At 42.6% G+C, this 21,042-nt stretch overlaps 1 protein-coding gene across 1 annotated transcript in view; it reads left to right on the top strand.

Annotated features, from left to right (window-relative positions):
- Positions 1-20,824, top strand: part of LOC111956158 (potassium channel, subfamily K, member 9) — a 41,064-nt gene extending 20,240 nt beyond the window's left edge. Inside the window, exon 2 of the mRNA XM_023976608.2 lies at positions 19,814-20,824. Within this exon, the coding sequence (XP_023832376.2) occupies positions 19,814-20,736 (923 nt within the window). The 3' untranslated portion in view covers positions 20,737-20,824. The remainder of the gene's footprint in view (positions 1-19,813) is intronic.
- Positions 20,825-21,042: the final 218 nt, after the last annotated feature.

Raw genomic sequence — 21,042 nt, 5'->3', positions numbered from 1 at the left:
GCATGCCATTCATTTTCTAATAAAAGCTGAGTACTGGGGTATTGTCCAGACAAAGATTTTTAGTGTAGCAATATTAAGTTGTATGAAATTAAATCAGATGTGAAAAATAGGCTATGCAAAAATGTGGGCACCCTTGTCATTCTGTTGATTTGAATACCTGTAACTACTTAGCACTGATTAATTGGAACACACAATTGGTTTGGTGAGCTCATTAAGCCTTGAACTTAGACAAGTGCATCCAATCATGAGAAAAGGTATTTAAGGTGGCCAATTGCAAGTTGTTGTTCTCTTTGACTCTCCTCTGAAGAGTGGCAACATGGGGGCCTCAAAACAACTCTCAAATGACCTGAAAACAAAGATTGTTCAACATTATGGTTTAGAGGAAGGCTACAAAAAGCTATCGCAGAGATTTAAGCTGTCAGTGTCCACTGCGAGGAACATAGTGAGGAAATGGAAGACCACAGGCACAGTTCTTGTTAAGGCCAGAAGTGGCAGGCCAAGTAAAATATCGGAGAGGCAAAGGCGAAGGATGGTGGGAACGGTCAAAAACAGCCCACAGACCACCTCCAAAGACCTACAACATCATCTTGCTGCAGATGGTGTCACTGTGCATCGTTCAACAATTCAGCRCACTTTGCACAAGGAGAAGCTGTATGGGAGAGTGATGCGGAAGAMGCCTTTTCTGCACACACGCCACAAACAGAGTCGCTTGAGGTATGCAAACGCACATTTGAAGCGGGCTGTCCATGCTCGGCAACCATCAAACCTAACTGAACTGGAGATGTTTTGTAAGGAGGAATGGTCCAAAATACCTTCATCCAGAATCCAGACACTCATTAGAGGCTATGGGAAGCGTCTAGAGGCTGTTATTTTAGCAAAAGGAGGCTCTACTAAATATTGATGTGATTTTTCTATTGGGGTGCATGTAACGATTCTCGTTGGTGGAAGGAGAGGAGGACCAAAATGCAGCGTGGTACGTATCCATAATAACTTTTAATGAGAATGAATACAAAAAGAACAAGAGAATGAAAACCGAAACAGTCCTGAATGGTGAAAACGGAAAACAACTACCCACAACCCATAGTGGGAAAACAGGCTACCTAAGTATGATTCTCAATCAGAGACAACGATTGACACCTGCCTCTGATTGAGAACCATACTAGGCCAAACACATAGAAATATAACACACAGAACAAAACATAGAAAAAACAACATAGAATACCCACCCCAACTCACGCCCTGACCAACCTAAAATAAAGACATAAAAAAGGAACTAAGGTCAGAACGTGACAGTGCCCAAATTTATGCACCTGTCTAATTTTGTTTTGATGCATGTTGCACATTTTCTGTTAATCCAATAAACCTCATTTCACTACTGAAATATTACTGTGTCCATCAGTTATTTGATAGATCAAAATGAAATTGCTGATCCAAACACCCAATTATTTATAAATGGAAATCATGGAAATTGTCAGGGGTGCCCAAACTTTTTCATACGACTGTATGTACATTCACATCTCATTCACGGAATGTGGTGACAGTAGTAGCTGTGGGTGGGTTTCCAATCAAGAGTGTATATGAATAATTTAATGCTGCGTTTGGTGAGTATTATAAAGTGTGTCTGTCTGTGTGTGTGTGTGTGCGTATGTATGTGTGTGTGTGTAGGGAGGTATGTGTGAAGGCATCATGCAGAGTGTAAACGTTTACAGATTCCTTAATAAGACCAGTAGGATTCCCAGCTCTAAGCCTCATCCCTGTCAGGCATCATGTCAAATAGTATGTCATGTGTTTACCCTGGCCATATGTCTCTACATGCCATATGCTATTCATTTATACAGCAGAGAGGTGATGTGTCATAGGTATGACTGGTGGAGCGACACCACACCAGCTGATTCTCTGACTGCGTCTGAAATGGTACCCTATTCCTAGCATTATATTGTGTAACACACCCTATTCCTAGCATTGTATTGTGTAACACACCCTATTCCTAACATTATATTGTGTAACACACCCTATTCCTAACATTATATTGTATAACACACCCTATTACCTAGCATTATATTGTGTAACACACCCTATTCCTAACATTATATTGTATAACACACCCTATTCCTAACATTATATTGTGTAACACACCCTATTCCTAGCATTAATTTGTATAACACACCTATTCCTAGCATTATATTGTGTAACACACCCTATTCCTAACATTATATTGTGTAACACACCCTATTCCTACATTATATTGTGTACACACCCTATTCCTAACATTATATTTGTTAACACACCTATTCCTAGCATTATATTGTGTAACACACCCTTTCCTAACATTATATTGTATAACACACCTATTCCTAGCATTATATTTGTGTAACACACCCTATTCCTAACATTATATTGTGTAACACACCCTATTCCTACATTATATTGTGTAACACACCTATTCCTAACATTATATTTTTTAACACACCCTATTCCTAACATTATATTGTGTAACACACCCTATTCCTAACATTATATTGTGTAACACACCCTATTCCTAACATTATATTGTATAACACACCCTATTCCCTAACATTTATAGTTGTGTAAACACCCTATTCCTAACATTATATTGTATAACACACCTATTCCTAACATTATATTGTGTACACACCCTATTCCTAACATTATATTGTGTAACACACCCTATTCCTAGCATTATATTGTGTAACACACCCTATTCTAGCTATTAATTATTGTGTAACACACCCTATTCCTAGCATTATATTGTGTAACACACCCTATTCCTAGCATTATATTGTGTAACACACCCTATTCCTAACATTATATTGTGTAAAGCACCTTATTCCCTGTGGGCCTTGGTTGAAAGCATAATGAGGAGTAGGGAGCCAATTCCGCCTCTGTATCTCATCAGTCTGCCAGCGTGATGACATCATCTAGTGTGGAGAATGATGACAGTGGACACGCTGACTTTTCTGTCTGCTGCCAGCGTGATTGACAGCTCTCGGTAGCCAAAGGCACTTCCCAGCTGCATTCTGTCCCACCCTCCCTCCTTAGCTGTCATCTCCTACAGCCACATGAGCCGGACCATAACATTGACAGGGATTGTTTGGGGTGTGTGTACTGTGTGTGTGCGTACGTGGAAGGGCGTGTGTGTATCAGTGGCTGTCATCTCCAACCACTGTTGACAAGGCTTGTTTGGAGAGGACTTCTGTCAATGGGTGTCACGACTTCCGCCGAAGTTGGCCCTTCTCCTTGTTCGGGTGGTGTTCGGCGGTCGACGTCACCGGCTTTCTAGTCACCATCGATCTATTTGTCAGTTTCGTTTTGTTTTGTCTGTTTATACACACCTGGTTTCAATTCCCCCATCATGTTCCCTATTTAACCCTCTGGCTTTCATTTCTGTTTTGTCCGTGATTGTTTGTGCGTTAGGTGTTGTGATGATTACGTGTGTGTTTATGATTWTTTCCATTTGTGGAACTTTTGCCTATATTTTGAGTAAAACACTGTGGTTTCACTCAACACCTGTGTCCTGCGCTTGACTCCGATACTTCTCCGCACACAACCCTGACAATGGGGTAGTGTGGTCTTGACAGTGATTGTTGTTTGGTGGTGCTCTATGTGTGTATGTGTATGTGTGTGTGGTTCTGCCCATGAGGTTGTGGTCTTGATAGTGATTTTTTGGTGGGGCGAGGTCTGTGTGTCTGCGTGTGGTCTTGACAGCGATTGTTTGGTCAGTTTGTTTAGACGTTATTGATTACTTTGAGGACTAGAATTTTCCCAGAGACTCCTGGACCCGTATCCACAAAGCGACTCAGGTGCTAGGAATCCTGTTAAAACCTGTTAAGACAAAAACAAACTCCCAGCTCAGAGTAGGTTTTAGGATGATATGACACTGCCAAGACAAAGTCTGAGCCAAGAGTAAAATCAACTCATAACAGTTTCTAAGCTAGTAATAGGTACAGTTTGAGGTAACGCAAAGGAAAAATAGTAATGCTCTTTGACATTGTTGTAAATGATTGGGAATAACCAATTGTGATGAGGCATCACCAGCTGTGCACGTTTCAGACAACCACGGTGAATGTGACTGTCAAATGTTGCAATGGTAAAACGTTTGATAGAATTCGACTGATCACTTTGCCTACTCTTAAGTCTTTGCTAATATGTTGCTGTGCATAACATATATCAGGTATTTTTTAAATGGCTTTGGCACAGTTGGCATCAAATCACTTGCCGATAATGTTGCATAACATGTTTGAAAGGTCAACCATTTTCACCGAACACAATCAAAGTTAACATAGGCCCTAGATGCCTTTACTTTAGGCATATTTTATTATGTGTTATTGCGCTCCGAAGGGATTAGTTGAAACAAAGTGACGTAGGTTTATTAAATAATCAAAATATTTTTTTTATAATTTATGAGCTTATGTGGTTATAAGTATGTAGGTGTCACGTTCTGACCTTAGTTCCTTTGTTTGGTCTTTTGTTTTAGTATGGTCAGGGCGTGAGTTGGGTGGGTTGTCTATGTTAGTTTTTCTATGATTTTCTATTTCTGTGTTTGGCCTGATATGGTTCTCAATCAGAGGCAGCTGTCAATCGTTGTCCCTGATTGGGAACCAYATTTAGGTAGCCTGTTTTCTGTTGGGTTTTGTGGGTGGTTATTTTCAGTCTTTGTGTGTCTGCACCAGATAGAACTGTTTCGGTTTTCACTTTGTTGTTTTGTATTTGAAGTGTTCAGTTTTGGATTTATTAAATAAGATGAACACTAACTACGCTGCGCTTTGGTCCTCTCCTTCCACCGACGACAACCGTTACAGTAGGCATATCATGTGAAATAGGGCTCGTGAAATCATTTTCAAAAGTATGTCGGTCTAGCTTATTTATGGGTTGATCATATAGAAATATCAAAACATTCTTTCAACAACTCCAAAGCAATTGCCTGTAGAACAGGAACCACTGACATACATTTTCTATTATCAAGACATCTGCTGGTAACTCAACTCATGAGGTGTCCTAAATATCTGTCGACTAGGTGGGATTCCTATGACTATAAAGGCTTCCTCCATAGCTTTTATTTTTACCCATAAGAGTAGGAGTAAAATGTCTCTATTCTCAGCACTTACCACCAATTTTCTAGTCTGAAACACTTTGTGGATAAGGCCCCTGGTCTTAATAAGAGCCTTCAGTCTAATGTTCACACGGTGAGGATGTTCTTGAAACTTGCAGTGTGCTACACAGCGTGTTGCGCGTCTCATCAAACTCATGTTTCATGTTCTATTCATTCAAGTATCGCCCCCATTTTCAAAGAGCAGCTTGCATGGAACATCTATTACCAAAGGAGAGCTCCTCCTCTGTTTCACTCTTTGTGTTGAGTTTACAGCAGATATAGTTCGCTATCTCACTGTCTGTGAAATGGAGATTGTGAAGAAAGTGTAGCAAAATGGCTACTGCTTGTGCAGACGTTTTCTCCTGAAATCAAGATGTATGTAGAGTACCTGTGTGCGGAGTTACTTGTACTTTTTACATGTAATATTGCAGGATTCCTTTCCATCCAATTAACCTCTGTTGTCTTGGGTTCCCTGTGGTTAGAGACAGTGATTAAACACTTGAACTCTGCAGGTGTTGGGGAAAACAAGTGTACCCTTTAACTTGTGTTAGGGCACTTCTGTTCCCTTAAATCCTGAAATACTCCATCCAAATGAAAGTGTCTGTACCACTACTGAGATATATGAACAACAAGTAGGAACAACATCAGAAAGTAGCCATTTTGAGAGTTTTTTTATTTAATGAATTAACCTTATTCCCTAACAATCCTAGCCTTGAAACCATGTTAAAAAATGAACATATCAAATGCCATTAAATACATAGACTTGTTCTTATCCAACTGTACTCGTAAAAAATACATTAAAATATGCAGTAATCCTTAAACACTGGTGCATACTGGTGGTAAAGGGGTACCAATATTAATAATGCATAAAAATGAAGCAGATATATTTTAAATATTGATTTATGCACTTTAAATATTGCATATTGCCTTAAAACGTATAAGGTTTGATATATAGTGCCTTGCATAAGTATTCAGATTTCTTCACATTTTATGGTGACAAAATAGGATATAAATATTTTGTCAACAATCTACACAAAATACTCTGTCAAAGTGGGAAAAAAATATATAATAATATGAATAAAAATGTAATAACTAAAATATAGTCATTGCATAAGTATTCAACTCTCTGAGTCAATACATGTTAGAATCACCTTTGCCATCAATTACTGTTACTGAGTTTGTTTGGGTGAGTCTATAAGAGATGTGTACACCCGGAATGTGCGATATTTGACCACTATTCCTTACAAAATTCTTCAAGATGTTGGGGACCATGGCTAGACAGCAATGTTCAAGTCTTTCCCTAATTTTTCAAGCACTGCGACTGTAAAACTGTAACCAGGCCACTCAGGACATTCACTGTCTTCTTGGTACAGTAAGCAACTCCAGTGTAGATTTGGCCTTGTGTTGTAGGTTATTGTCCTGCTCATATATATTACTTTTAGAAAATAGATATCAAATTAATAATAAGTTAAAAAGAGCCCAATCACACCACAGTATGACGATTTAGAAGGCGTTTTGCGGTTGTTGCACCAAAGTCACTGATTGGATTGGATATTCATTTTCATCATATAGTTACTGACCAAACATGTTTCCACAGAACTTTCTCTGAACTAGAATATTACAAATCTTTCCATAGCAGTCTGATCTGGGGGATGGATGGAGGTAGCCTGGCCCGTGGGTGCTGCTGCGTTAGGAGCCGTGACATTTAGCCCATTAGGTCCAGGCCTCGGCCCATCCCCGCACTGCACTCCCAGTCCTACACCACGCTGCACCTCCGGTCCTGCTCTGAGCCCCCGGACCACCTCAGTGCTTCTCCTCTTCTGACTCAGAGTAGGCTATTGATCCATGAAGTTAAATCCCCTGGTCTACTCTGACCACCCCACCTCACCGGGTGAGCCAGCAGAATGCCACAACAATACCCAACAGCTTGGTCTTAGCTCACAGCCTTCTGCTTCCCAAGCATTCCTCTTCCAAAGTGTTTATGTGGTGTGTCAGGTCCGTGTTGTGTGCTCAACATGTGTTGATGTTGCCACTACTTTTCAGGGACGGAATGTGCTCTTCATTGCCTCCTATGAGGTTTATCTACACTGAGTGTGCAAAGCATTAGGAACTTTCCATGACAGACTGATCAGGTGAAAGCTATGATCCCTTATTGATGTCACTTGTTAAATCCACTTCAGATCAGTGTAGGGAGGAAGGGGAGGAGACAGGTTAAAGAAGGATTTATAAGCCTTGAGACAATTGAGACATGGATTGTGTATGTGTGCCATTCATGATGTGAATGGGCAAGACAAAAGATGTACAGTATATGCCTTTGAACGGGGTATGGGAGTAGGTGCCAGGCGCACCGGTTTAAGTGTGTCAAGAACTGCTGGATTTCCCGTGTGTTTCAAGAATGGTCCACCACCCAAAGGACATTTAGCCAACTTGACACAACTGTGGGAAGCATTGGAGTCAACATGGGCCTGCATCCCTGTGGAACGCTTTCACACCTTGTAGAGTCCATTTCCTGGGGGGGCATTATGTTCTTTACACTCAGTGGGAGGAATAACTGAGTTATCCATGTCCTGTCTCTTGGACGGAAGGTAGCCTAGTGGTTAGGTGCATTGGGCCAGTAACTGAAAGGGTCCTGGTTCAAATCCCCAAGCCAACTAGGTGGAAAATCTGCCGACGTGCCCTTGGGCAAGGCCCTTAACTCTAATTGCTCCAGGGTCACTGTCAATAATGGCTGATCCCTGGCTCTGACCCCACTCTCAGGGAGTGAGATACGCAACAATGATATTTCCACGGACAAATGGAAGCACCCACCTAATTAGCTTATCATTCTGTTCATTAAGAAGCAGTAGTTTGCCTTGTAAAAGCAGACTGGCGTACCACAATAGATGCCCTCCCCAGAGACATGGTGGTGGGCAGGGCACAGTGAAATCAGCTCTACCAGGACTGCTCTGGCAGTTTAGAGCATGCTGTGCTCTACAAGTGGTGTCTTGTGTCTGTGATACTAAACAGTGTGTCCCTAGGGGCTGGAAAACAAATAGAGCCACAGTAGTAATAGAGCACACACACACACACATGGGAGGGCTGCAGTACAGTGGATTTTCACAGCTTGGAAAGTCAAATATACCCCGGAGTTGATCAACACTGTGCTCACAGCTCTCCCTGCAGGTCACAGCAGGGAATAGCACTGCCTGTGTGTGTCCCTGTGTAAAAAGCTGAACTATAAATAGCCCTATGTGAACAGTGCCACAACAGACAGAAGTGTGAGGTAATGGGCATGTTGAGACATGTAACCAGTAGCGTAGAGTTAGACCATGTGTGTGAGCAAAAATATCCACTATAAAAAGCTTCTGTATGTAAAATATACTATTTTATACTTTCCAGCTTCTATTGAAAAATAACGACTTCACCAAATGCACTGTTCCTCTCTCAGGCTTATACAGAGAGGCTCATCCTCATGATTTTATTACAAGTAGGCTTGACTACTGTAATGCTCTCCTGTCTGGTCTACCCAAGAAAGCAATTGGTCAACTGCAAAACATACAGAATGCTGCAGCGTGGGTACTGACCAAGACCAGATGGAGAGCACACATTACACCGGTTTTAAAGTCTCTGCACTGCCTGCCTTTGAGTTTTAGAATGAGTGTGTAGAGGGGATAGGGAGGCAGGCACTGGTTGAATGAGTGTGTGTGTGTGTGTGTGTGTGTGTGTGTGTGTGTGTGTGTGTGTGTGTGTGTGTGTGTGTGTGTGTGTGTGTGAGTGAGTGAGTGAGTGGAGTGAAGTGAGTGAGTGAAGTGAGTGAGTGGAAGTGAAAGTGAGTGAGTGAGTGAGTGAGTGAGTGAGTGAGTGAGTGAGTGAGTGAGTGAGTGAGTGAGTGAGTGAGTGAGTGAGTGAGTGAGTGAGAATGTGATAGACAGAGGCAGAGAGAGAGAATATGCTCACTGAACTCTGAACTGAAATGCTTCACATCGAATTCTGAAATCCAAAACCTAATTCACCTCAGAATAATACAAAACATCCTTAATGTTATTCTGGGTCGAGATTGCCTACTAATAATTTATAAGCCTCCGTGACTTTAGCACAAATTACTGACCTTTACATGATTGACACCCACATCAATATTCAACCACACTGGTTGGTGAGCATCAATACCAAACCCAATTATGTTATTGCTGAACATTCTAATTGTCTGTGGAGCTGTTTCCATAAATACCTTCAGTATCGGTTTATTTGATAGCTTCTTGTAATTTAGAGGCATGTTAACAGTTCTGTCCACTGACCTTGACAAGGATTATAGGCAATTTATGCTTTGATCCAAAAATGTGTTAGGAGGCGGCGTATGGATTGTGTTGCGGAGCTTCTGGAGGCCAAATTGAGCTCTGTACCGCATCGCCGTGCACCTCTCCAATGATTTAACATTGCGGAGGGCTCCGTATAGCTTTGCATTGACAAGATTGGTTGACGGTAGGTGAGGGCGGGAGGTCCTGTTTGAACATAAACTCACTTCCTTGACAACTTCCTATACAACAGCTCTACGCTGCTCTGCGAAGCTCCAAAATGATGAATGCCCTGACTTCTGCAGAGGCCGTATCACCGTAAATGCAGACGTCGGATTGACCATGCAGCGCCTTTTAGAGGCAGTTGATGTGTAAGCAATATGGCAGTAGCTCCACTTTGGTCTAGGATTCCTGGAATCATGAGGGAATAAGTAGGAAATTCGCAATTCTCCAACCACGATTTATGGAAAACCAGAAAATTTATTGAAAATTCCTTGAATTTTGCAAACCCAACGTATACCTGTGTGTGTGTGTTTCTTTAGTAACTCAGGGTGGGCCTTCTAGCATCAGTCTAAGAGCACCAGACACCCAGCAAGAGAAAGACAAACTAATCAGGCCTCAGACTAAACACGTTAAAACCTGCTGATCCCAGCAGGTTTTAACGTGTTTAGTCTGGTCCCTTGTTGTTGTTAGAGGATATGTACATCCTATCCCTTGTTGTTGTTAGAGGATATGTGCTTTAACGCTGTAATATAATAACCTACCCAACCCCTGTGTTATCAGTAAGACGTGTGTGTGTGTGTGTGTGTGTGTGTGTGTGTGTGTGTGTGTGTGTGTGTGTGTGTGTGTGTGTGTGTGTGTGTGTGTGTGTGTGTGTGGTGTGGGGGTGTGTGTGTGTGTGTGTGTGTGTGTGCGCGCCTCACAGGAGATGGCAGAGAAAGGTAGAGCAGGTGAGTGGGTGAAGACGACAAGGTTATCTGATAACGTAAATGACACAGATATGATCAAATTTGATGTTTGAACAGCAGATAGTATATATCTTAACAGCCTGGTGTGTGTGTGTGTGTGCGCACACCTGCGCATGTGTGTACGTCCCTGCGTACTGGTATCTGTGTATGAGACTGTGTTGGAAGCTTCAGCATTAGCAAAATGATAAAAATAGACTTGTGTCCGTGGGAAGTTTCCTGTAATCTTAGATGACAGATACTGTTTCTTGTACTTTCATCAGAGAAACTAGATGCATCTATGAAGCAAATACTTTCAAGCATAGGCTTCGTCGCTCATAAAGCATTAGACTACACATACTCAACTTTCCATATCAAGGATCAGTGATTGCAATGAAGGGCTATTGATACTATTTTCAGTTAATGTCCATTGGCTTTCCTCTCTACCTCTCTCTCATGTTCTCCAGAACTACAAACACACATAAATGAATGTGTACCTACAGTAAATACATAGATTTAAGGATACTTCATTATGGGCCGTTATGTTAACATTGAGTTGGCCAGAGTCATGGAAGGAGTGTTTGAAGGTCTTCTCTGCAGGTGCTGTTTTGGACCGCTGACAGTTAGCTCACAGTTAGTTAGCTCACAGTTAGTTAGCTCACAGTTAGTTAGCTCACAGTTAGTTAGCTCACAGACAGTTAGCTCACAGTTAGTTAGCTCACAGTTAGTTAGCTCACAGTTAGCTAGCTCACAGTTAGTTAGCTCTTGTCAGTGTGGCAGCTGGTGATAGGCCATCAGAGGGAGGTGCACAAGGTGTTATCCAGTCTGACTGTTGCTCCGCCTCCTATCCTGCGGTCTAACTCCCCTGTCCTGACCTTCTTTATACATTCCATGGCTCACAGGCAATTAATGTCTCCGGGCCACTAGAATAATGTGAGGTGGATTAACCTCTCAGAACAGACGAGCTAATAGAGATTTGTTTTAATAACTACTCAAGTAACTAACACTTCTCCGCAACACCAACGAGGGGCCTCGATAATATCTGCCATTTAGCAGACGCTTTTATTCAAAGCAACTTACTTATGTGTGCTACATTACCATACATTTGACATGGTTAGGAATGACAAAGAGAGCAGGTTCACCAAGACCTCAGTATGAGATGGGTTGGGAGTCTAGCACTGTGTTGCAATACTGGGCATTTTATTCTCATTAACTAGCCTTGAAATATATGAGGAAAGTTGAGAAGATACAGGATTAGTTTCATGATGTTCAAGTTGGATAATACTGCGATTATTAAAGAGGTATCAAAAGCTTTGAGTTGACCAACACAGTGTGCATTGATTTCTATGGAAGTCTTGTAAGTGTCACATTCAGTTGCTAATTGTAAAGGCACAGGAGATTATTCAGCTATTTTATTGTCAAGTGCATCACTGTTACACATCTATCAACACACACAAACACCCACGTACGCAGGCACCCATCCACACACACAGGTCTTTGCTCAGCAGAATAAATGTGTCTGTTCTCTTGACAACAGCTAATATAGTCATAACAGGACAAACAAATTACAGAGTCCAGAAAGTATCCAATCTAGCACTAATATAGAACACAGTATCCAATCCCCAGTCCAACACTGCAACACAAAACCAGGTATCCAACATCAAACAGTCACTTTAGCAGGCCAGCTCAGAGAGGACAGATGTACTGTATATACTGTATAAATCAAGTCATTACTAAGACAACAATCCCTCTGCTCTGGACAATCTTGCAAAATGAAATCATATTTTACTGTAAGCGATATTTACAGCTGCAATAGGAAAACATAACAGCATGGTTGAACATTGTGATTAAACTTGATTATAGTAACAATTGCAGGGACAGAGGAAAGGAGAATAAAGTGGTCTTATAGCCAGTAGTGACTGAGAGAAATGCAGAAAAATGACATGTCCAACCTCTCCCCAATTATGGTTGAATCTTTTCAAGGACATTAGTAACAGCAGTTCTGGGGTCAGTGGGTTCCTTGACGTCTTAGTTAAAGACTCACACTGTACGTTAGAGAAGTGCATGCTGTCAGCTTACCAAGGTGTCTAGGCCCTCATCCCTTCTCTCTCTCTGAGACTGAGTACAGAGGACGTGAGGTTTGATGCCAGATACTCTGTGTGGATTTGAGTGAGGGAGACAGAGGTACTCAATGGGCTGCGCTCCTTGTTTCCGAAAGGGCAAAGCACACACTGCTTCGAGGAGCAGAGCAGAGCAGCTGAGCAGAGCTGTTGTGAAGGAAGTTGTCAAGGAAATTAGTTTGTGTTTATACAGGACATCCCGCCCTCACCTACCATCAACCAATCTTGTCAATGCAGAGGTATAGGGATATTCTGTATAAAAGAAGCCCTCCGCATTGTTTCAAAATTTGTGAGGCTCGCGGTGATCAATCAAGCTCCGCATGCCTCCGGAGGCTCCACCTCTATACGGAGCCTCCGGAGGCTCCACCTCTATACGGAGCCTCCGGAGGCTCCACCTCTATACGGAGCCTCCGGAGGCTCCACCTCTATACGGAGCCTTCGGAGGCTACACCTCTATACGGAGCCTCCACCTCTATACGGAGCCTCCGGACAGCATTGCCGGATCAAGCATAAATCAGCCATTACACAATAGGCTACAGACGGTGTTGAGCTAGTTTCAACACACTCTTGAACTAGTGCCACAAATCAAATATGATTTATCCATTCATTCATTGTCATTTCTGTCTGACAATGTAATTAATTACCGCCTGATTACTCCCCAGGAATAATTCCAGACATTAAAATCAATATTAATTAGGCTGTTTAATGTGCAAGAGGGAACGAAGACAGCTGGTTGCTGCTGCTAGAAGGTGTACACAATGTAATAGCTGTAAGAACCCATCCAGAGATGCTTCACTTAAAAGCAAACACTACAAATAGGCAATGGAATGTTATGAAGCAATTTTGTTACGGACATCCTCACAAACATCTAGTGTCCCTGTGGCAATGCCAAACATCCAGTGTCCCTGTGGCAATGCCAAACATCTAGTGTCCCTGTGGCAATGCCAAACATCTAGTGTCCCTGTGGCAATGCCAAACATCTAGTGTCCCTGCTGCAATGCCAACATCTAGCTGTCCTGTGGAAATCCAACATCTAGTGTCCTGTGGCAATGCCAAAACATCTAGTGTCCCTGTGGCAATGCCAAACATCTAGTGTCCCTGTGGCAATGCAACAACTTTAGTGTCCTGTGGAATGCCAAACATCTAGTGTCCTGTGGTGCATGCCAAACATCTAGTGTCCCTGTGGTAATGCTAAACATCTAGTGTCCCTGTGGCAATGCCAAACAACTAACTTCCCTGTGGTAATTCCAAACATCTAATTTCCCTGTGGTAATTCCAAACAACTTGTGTTTGTTTTGGCTCTCAGTTTGGTCTCATGAAATCCATTTACAGTTTAATCACTTAGAGGTTGTTATCTCTCCCAACCTGATTAAAAAACAGAGCACAGAGATGATGATAATAACATCACTCCATCTAAAGGTGATGAATAAGCACTGGCAAGGGGAGCAGCACAGCAAGGTGATGGAGTGTACACGGGACGTCTCTAGTAACATCTTATATTACACCTAGCTACTGAGGTGGTTCTCACTGTGTTTTGAAGCCAGAGATTTCAAAGTAAATGCTGTGGAACTGAGTAATATGGTCACTTTGAGAAAACAATATCAGTGTTGTCATTGGGGTCCTAACTGTATTTTAATAATGCATACTGTATCACAATTCTACTAGCAGCATAAAGACACCATCAACAAAACAGCCCCATACGCTGTAACTGATCTAAATCCTAGTTGGCAGATGTTCAACTTCTCCCTCCGCTCACACACAGACAACACTTTCAGACACCTCTTTGTCTGAGAAATAGATATAGCTGCGGAGGTTCATTGATTTGGTGCAAAACGGAGCAAGACGAATTCCCACTGACAATGTGAGATTTTGATTTGCACCTTTCTGTCATCAGATTCAAGTCGGCTATCCAACTCTGGTGGCTGCTCGGAGAAACATTGTCAAGCTGTACACAACCATTACATATGTAAATGCAGTGGGAGAGACAGAGCAAGAGAGATTGAGAGAGAAGAGAGAGAAAGAGAGAGATAAAGGGCAAAAACGAAATAGAGAGAGGGGTACTATAACACACTACCGACCAACATGAAGTAGAAACTTTTAAGAAACTTTGAGGAGGAATATGAGAATCAGTCTGACAGAATAACTGTGTTTCATTTGTTCAGACAGAACATGTAGTGAGTCGACCAGGCTCTGGGTTAATAATGCAGTTCATTCATTTTATGAATACCGCAGGGCTACTGTATCACTGAGAGGACTGGGGCAGGAACATGAATAAATAAAGATATGAATGAGGGCACAGTCATAGCTGCCGTTACACTATTTGTCAGCCTAACATTTCTGGATACATTCATAGTGCTAAACTTTTCACCTCGCAGAACGATAGACATAATCATAAATACAGTGCCTTCAGAAAGTATTCATACCCCTTGACTTATTCCACATTGTTTTTACTAATTCAAAATGGATTAAATATTAACGATTTCTCACCCATCTACACACAATACCCCATAATGACAAAGGGAAACCATGTTTTTAGATTTTTTTGCAAATTAATTGAAACTTTTATACAGAATATCTAATTTACATAAGTATTCACACCCGAGCCAATACTTTGTAGAAGCACCTTTGGCGGCAATTACAGCTTTGAGTCAACCTGGTTATGTCTGTATCAACTTTGCACATTTGGGATTTTCTCCCATTCTTCCCTGCAGATTTTCTCAAGCTCTGTTAAATTAGATGGGGAGCTGTGGTGAACAGCAATCTTCAAGTCTTTCCACAGATTTTCAATGGGACTCAAGTCTGGGCTTTGGCTGGGCCACTCATGGACTTTCACAATCTTGTTCGGGAAGCCATTTCAGCATTGCTTTGGTTGAATGCTTGGGCTCATTGTCCTCTTTGAACGTAAATCTTTGCACGCCCAGTTTAAGGTCATTTGCACTCTGAAGCAGGTTCTCATCAAGGAATATTGCCATTTGGCTTAATTCATTGTTCCCTCTATTCTTACTAGTCTCCCAGTCCCTGTCGCTGAAAAGCATCCCCATAGCATGATGCTGCCACCACCGTGCTTCATAGTAGGGATGGTGACGAGCTGTGCCTTATTTTCTCCAGACATAGCGCTTTGCATTCAGGCCAAATAGTTACATTTTTGTCTCATCAGACCACACCATTTTTTGCCTTATGCTCTCTTTCACGTGCCTTTTTGCAAACTCAAGGCATGATGTCATGTGACTTTTTCTCAGGAGTGGCTTCCGTCTGGCCACTCTCCCATAAATCGTCGGATTGTTGAAGTGCTGTAGAGACTGTTGTCCTTCTGGCAGGTTCACCCATCTCAGCCATGGAACTCTGTAGTTCTGTCAGAGTGCTCATTGGGTTCTTGGTCACCTCCATGACCAAGGTCCTTCTTGCCTGGTCAATCAGTTTGGTCGGACGGCCAGCTTTAGGCAGAGTTTGGGTAGTTCCATATTTTGTCAATTTCCCAACGATGGAGACCACTGTGCTTTTGGAAACTTTCAACACTCTATAAGTTGTTTTATGCCCTTCCCCAAATATATGCCTCATCACAATGTCTTGGAGTTCTACAGACAGTTCCTTGGACTTCATGGTATAGTTTCTGCTCTGACATGCACTGTCAACTGTGCGACCTTATACAGCATAGACATAAATCATGTCCAAACAATTGAATTGGCCACAGTTGGACTCCAATCAAGTTGTAGTGACATCTCAAGGATGATCAAAGGAAATTGTATGCACCGGAGCTCAATATGAAGCATCATAGCAAAGGGGTGTGTATATCTACAGTACCAGTCAAAGGTTTGGACACACCTACTCATTCAAGGGTTTTTCTATATTTTACTATTTTCTACATTGCAGAATAAAAGTGAAGACATCAACACTATGAAATAACACATATGGAATCATGTAGTAACCAACAAAGTGTTAAACAAATCAAAATATATTTTAGATTCTTAAAAGTAGCCACCCTTTGCCTTGATGACAGCTTTGCACACTCTTGGCATTCTCTCAACCAGCTTCCTGAGGTAGTCACCTTGAATGCTTTCCCAGCAGTCTTGAAGGAGTTCCTGCATACACTTATTTTCTGCTTTTCCTTCAATCTGCAGTCCAACTCATCCCAAACCATCTCAATTGGGTTGAGGTTGGGTGATTGGGGAGGCCGGGTCATCTGATGCAGCATTCCATCACTGTCCTTATTGGTCAAATAGCCCTTACACAGCCTGGAGGTGTGTTGGATCACTGTCCTGTTGAAAAACAAATGATAGTGCCACTAAGCGAAACCAGATGGGATGGCATATTGCTGCAGAATGCTGTGGTAGCCATGAGGTTTAAGTGTGCCTTGAATTCTAAATAAATCACTGACAGTGTCACTAGCAAATCACCATCACACCTCCTCCTCCATGCTTCACGGTGGGAACCACACATGCAGAGATCATCCGTTCACCGTTCATCCGTCTCACAAAGACACGCCGGTTGGAACCAAATATCTCACATTTGGACTCATCAGACCAAAAGGACAGATTTCCACCGGTCTAAAGTCCATTGCTTGTTTTTCTTGGCCCAAGCAAGTCTCTTCTTCTTATTGGTGTCCTTTAGTAGTGGTTTCTTTGCAGAAATTCGACCATGAATGTCACGCTCGTCATAATAACTGGAACAAAGCGCAGCGTGATCTGGGTTCCACATCTTTTTATTACTAGGTGAAACTCACAGCAAAATAAAACAATAAATCGCAAAACGAAACATGAAGCTACTATAGTGCTCGCAGTCAAGATAGTCAAGATCCCACAAAGCACAAAGGGGAAATGGCTGCCTAAATATGATCCCCAATTAGAGACAACGATAAACAGCTGCCTCTGATTGGGAACCATACCAGGCCAACATAGAAATATAAATCACCTAGATGACCCACCCTAGTCACTGTCATGCCCCAACCAACAAAGAGAATAAACAGCTCTCTATGGTCAGGACGTGACAATGAAGGCCTGATTCACACAGTCTCCTCTGAACAGTTGATGCTGTGATGTGTCTGTGAAACATTTATTTGGGCTGCAATTTCTGAGGCTGGTAACGCTAATGAATTTATCCTCTGCAGCAGAGGTAACTCTGGGTCTTCCTTTCCTGTGGCGGTCCTCATGAGAGCCAGTGTCACCATAGCGCTTGATGGTTTTTGCGACTGCACTTGAGGTAACTTTCAAAGTTCTTGAAATGTTCCGTATTGACTGTCATTTCCCTTTGCTTATTTGAGCAGTTCTTGCCATAATATGGACTTGGTCTTTTACCAAATAGGGCTACCTTCTGTATACCCTTGACCTTGTCACAACACAACTGATTGGCTCAAACACATTAAGAAGGAAAGAAAATCCACAAATTAACAAGGCACCTGTTAATTGAAATACTACCTCATGAAGTTGGTTGAGAGAATGCCAAGAGTGTGCAAAGCTGGCAAAGGGTGGCTACGTTGAAGAATCTCAAATATATTTTGATTTGTTCAACACTTTTTTGCTTACTACATGATTCCATATGTGTTATTTCATAGTATTGATGTCTTCACTATTATTATACAATGTAGAAAATAGTAAAAATATAGAAAAACCCTTGAATGAGTAGCTGTGTCCAAACTTTTGACTGGTTCTGTATGTTGGGTACCATAGATTTTCAAACCAGTTTATCCTTCCATTTGTTTGCTAAATAAGTCAAAATTACCCAATCTAGTCCAGAGAAGCTGCGGGAGTTTATCAAATGCAGTCAGATCAACTATTGACCCATAGTCCATCTTTGATTTTCATCAAGAAGTTTAGCACTTGAATTCTACGGGTAAAGCATATAGGGTCACGGGAGCACACTTTATATGCACATAAAATTCCATTCTCTGCTTGCTGCAAATCAGTCCTGAGTCTATAAAAATATTAATTCCTCATGTGCTTGAGTGGGTGGACACCCATCAGGGAATGTATGAAATCAATAGTAAAGAAACAGAAAGGCCAATGGACTAGTTCAGGTTACAATGGGTCTGTGAAAAATAGGAGAGCAATGCATCTTTGTCAAAACATTTCTTTCTGTATCCATGTATAAAAATGGTGGGTGTTATTTGGTTACAGTGAGTTAGGCCTAGATACAGTATCTGAGCCAGATACAGCAGAAATGTATTACAGAAATGTAACGTATTCTCAGCATGGCCTTTCATACTCAAAACCATTCATATACTGTACTGTACTGTACGGTACGGTAGTGTATAACAAAGCATGTATAGCCTACCCAACCTCTGCGTTAGATCTAATCATATTCCATATCTGGATGGTCAACAAAACACTATTATTTCCTCTTTAGTTATCACCACAGGTTGCATTTAGAACAGCACCGTTGTATGTGTGTGTGTGTGTATGTGTGTGTGTGTGTGTGTGTGTGTGTAAGCACCTACAGGCCTAAAGATGAAGTCTACTTATCCTAAAAGCATTATTGGCTCCTGTACGACTCCTTCCTCATCCAATAACTCCTACGTTTCCCACACTCCCCTGCAGCTCACAGGACTGGAAAGGAATGTTGCACTAAATTGGATAACCTTATAATCTCTGGGCCGTACTCAGATGAATGACTGGACCCATTTCTGTGCTGCCCTCTTATTCAATACCGGCCCTATCTGTGGGGGTTAGCTCTTATTCAATATCGGCCCTATCTGTGGGGGTTAGCTCTTATTTCAATACGGATACGAGCTATTGTGGGGGTTAGCTCTTATTCAATACCGTCCCTATCTGTGGGGGTTAGCTCTTATTCAATACCGGCCCTATCTGTGGGGGTTAGCTCTTATTCAATAGCCATGTTGGCAGAGGAACAGCAGGATGCTTTGGGGATTTTTCACTGGGTCAAATTTGTAAACAAAGCCAGAAGTCAAACTGGGGAGTTAAGTTTATGGAAAGTGGCTTGGTGGGCTGAGTTCTATTTTCAATTCAATCAATTGAGGAAATGTTTGGGCTATTTATCCTTCTAAATGTACTGAATTGAAAAGTGATTTGACCCCAACCCTGGCAGTTATCGAGCCATCGCTGTAAAATACTGGTCCTGGTTTCTGGTTTGTTGTCTCTCTTTCAGGTTAGGACCATGCTGCTGCACCATAGATGTTATGTCCTGATCAATGTCTCCGTCTTCTCTCCCCTACAGGTTATGGCCATGGTGCTGTACCATTGATGTTACACCCTGGTGACTGTGGTCTGTTGTCTCCCTACAGGTTATGGACATGGTGCTGTACCATTGATGTTACACCCTGGTGACTGTGGTCTGTTGTCTCCCTGCAGGTTATGGCCATGGTGCTGTACCATTGATGTTACACCCTGGTGACTGTGGTCTGTTGTCTCCCTGCAGGTTATGGCCATGCAGCTCCCGGCACAGACGCGGGGAAGGCCTTCTGCATGTTCTATGCCGTCCTGGGGATACCCCTGACCCTGGTCATGTTCCAGAGCCTRGGCGAGAGGATGAACACCTTTGTCAAGTCCCTMCTGAAGCGCATCAAGAAGTGCTGTGGCATGCACATCACCGATGTTTCCATGGAGAACATGGTGACGGTGGGGTTCTTCTCCTGCATCGGTACGCTGTGCATTGGGGCAGCCGCCTTTTCCCACTACGAGGACTGGAGCTTTTTCCAGAGCTACTACTACTGCTTCATCACACTGACTACCATCGGCTTTGGGGACTTTGTGGCTCTGCAGAAGAACCGGGCCCTGCAGCGGAGGCCCCTGTACGTGGCCTTCAGCTTCATGTACATCCTGGTGGGCCTGACTGTCATAGGAGCCTTCCTCAACCTGGTGGTGCTGAGGTTCCTGACCATGAACAGTGAGGACGAGAGGCGGGATGCCGAGGAGAGGGCCTCGCTGGCGGGGAACAGAAACAGCATGATCATCCATATCCAGGAGGAGACACTGGGGAGAGGAGGTGGTGCCAGGAGGAGGCGCAGGGAAACGCAGGGCCAGTACTGCGCTGAGGTCACCGACCTGCCTTCTGTATGCTCCTGCATGAACTACCACTCACATGAGTTTGGTAGCTGTGGGGGAGGGATGGGAGGAGGAATGGGGGGCGGAGGGATGGGCTGTGCCTTCTCTCACCAGAACTCCTTTAGTTCCCAGTTGAACCCCCACCAGTACTTTCACTCGGTGTCATACCGCATCGAGGAGATCTCTCCCAGCACCCTAAAGAACAGCTTCTTCCCCTCGCCCATCAGCTCAGTCTCCCCAGGCCTCCACAGCTTCACAGACAATCGCCGACTCATGAAGAGAAGGAAATCTATCTGAGCCTAGTGCATCATAGTGTTTTGAACTACATGTTGCATTTCAACGTTTTTGCCTAAATGGTAAAACGTTGAATTGGAATAGATCATCAGACTGGGTTGGCCTATCTACACAGGCAACTCCTAGCTTTCCTTTTTTTATATAAGTACAATGCATCTCCAATGCTGCTCCTAACCAAATCTCCTTTTAGTACTTTTGTGTTGTTTCTTTTGGTTGGTCTAAGGATATAATATATTGAAGCGATTCACAGGGATTGATTGAAGAGGAAGGAGCGTTGGAAAGAAATGGCAAACTTGTTGGACATGAATT

This window comes from Salvelinus sp. IW2-2015, linkage group LG31, assembly GCF_002910315.2.
Source record: "Salvelinus sp. IW2-2015 linkage group LG31, ASM291031v2, whole genome shotgun sequence".
Lineage (NCBI taxonomy): Eukaryota > Metazoa > Chordata > Actinopteri > Salmoniformes > Salmonidae > Salvelinus > Salvelinus sp. IW2-2015.
Note: the sequence above shows the minus strand (reverse complement) of the source record. Positions and strands in the feature narration are given on the sequence as shown.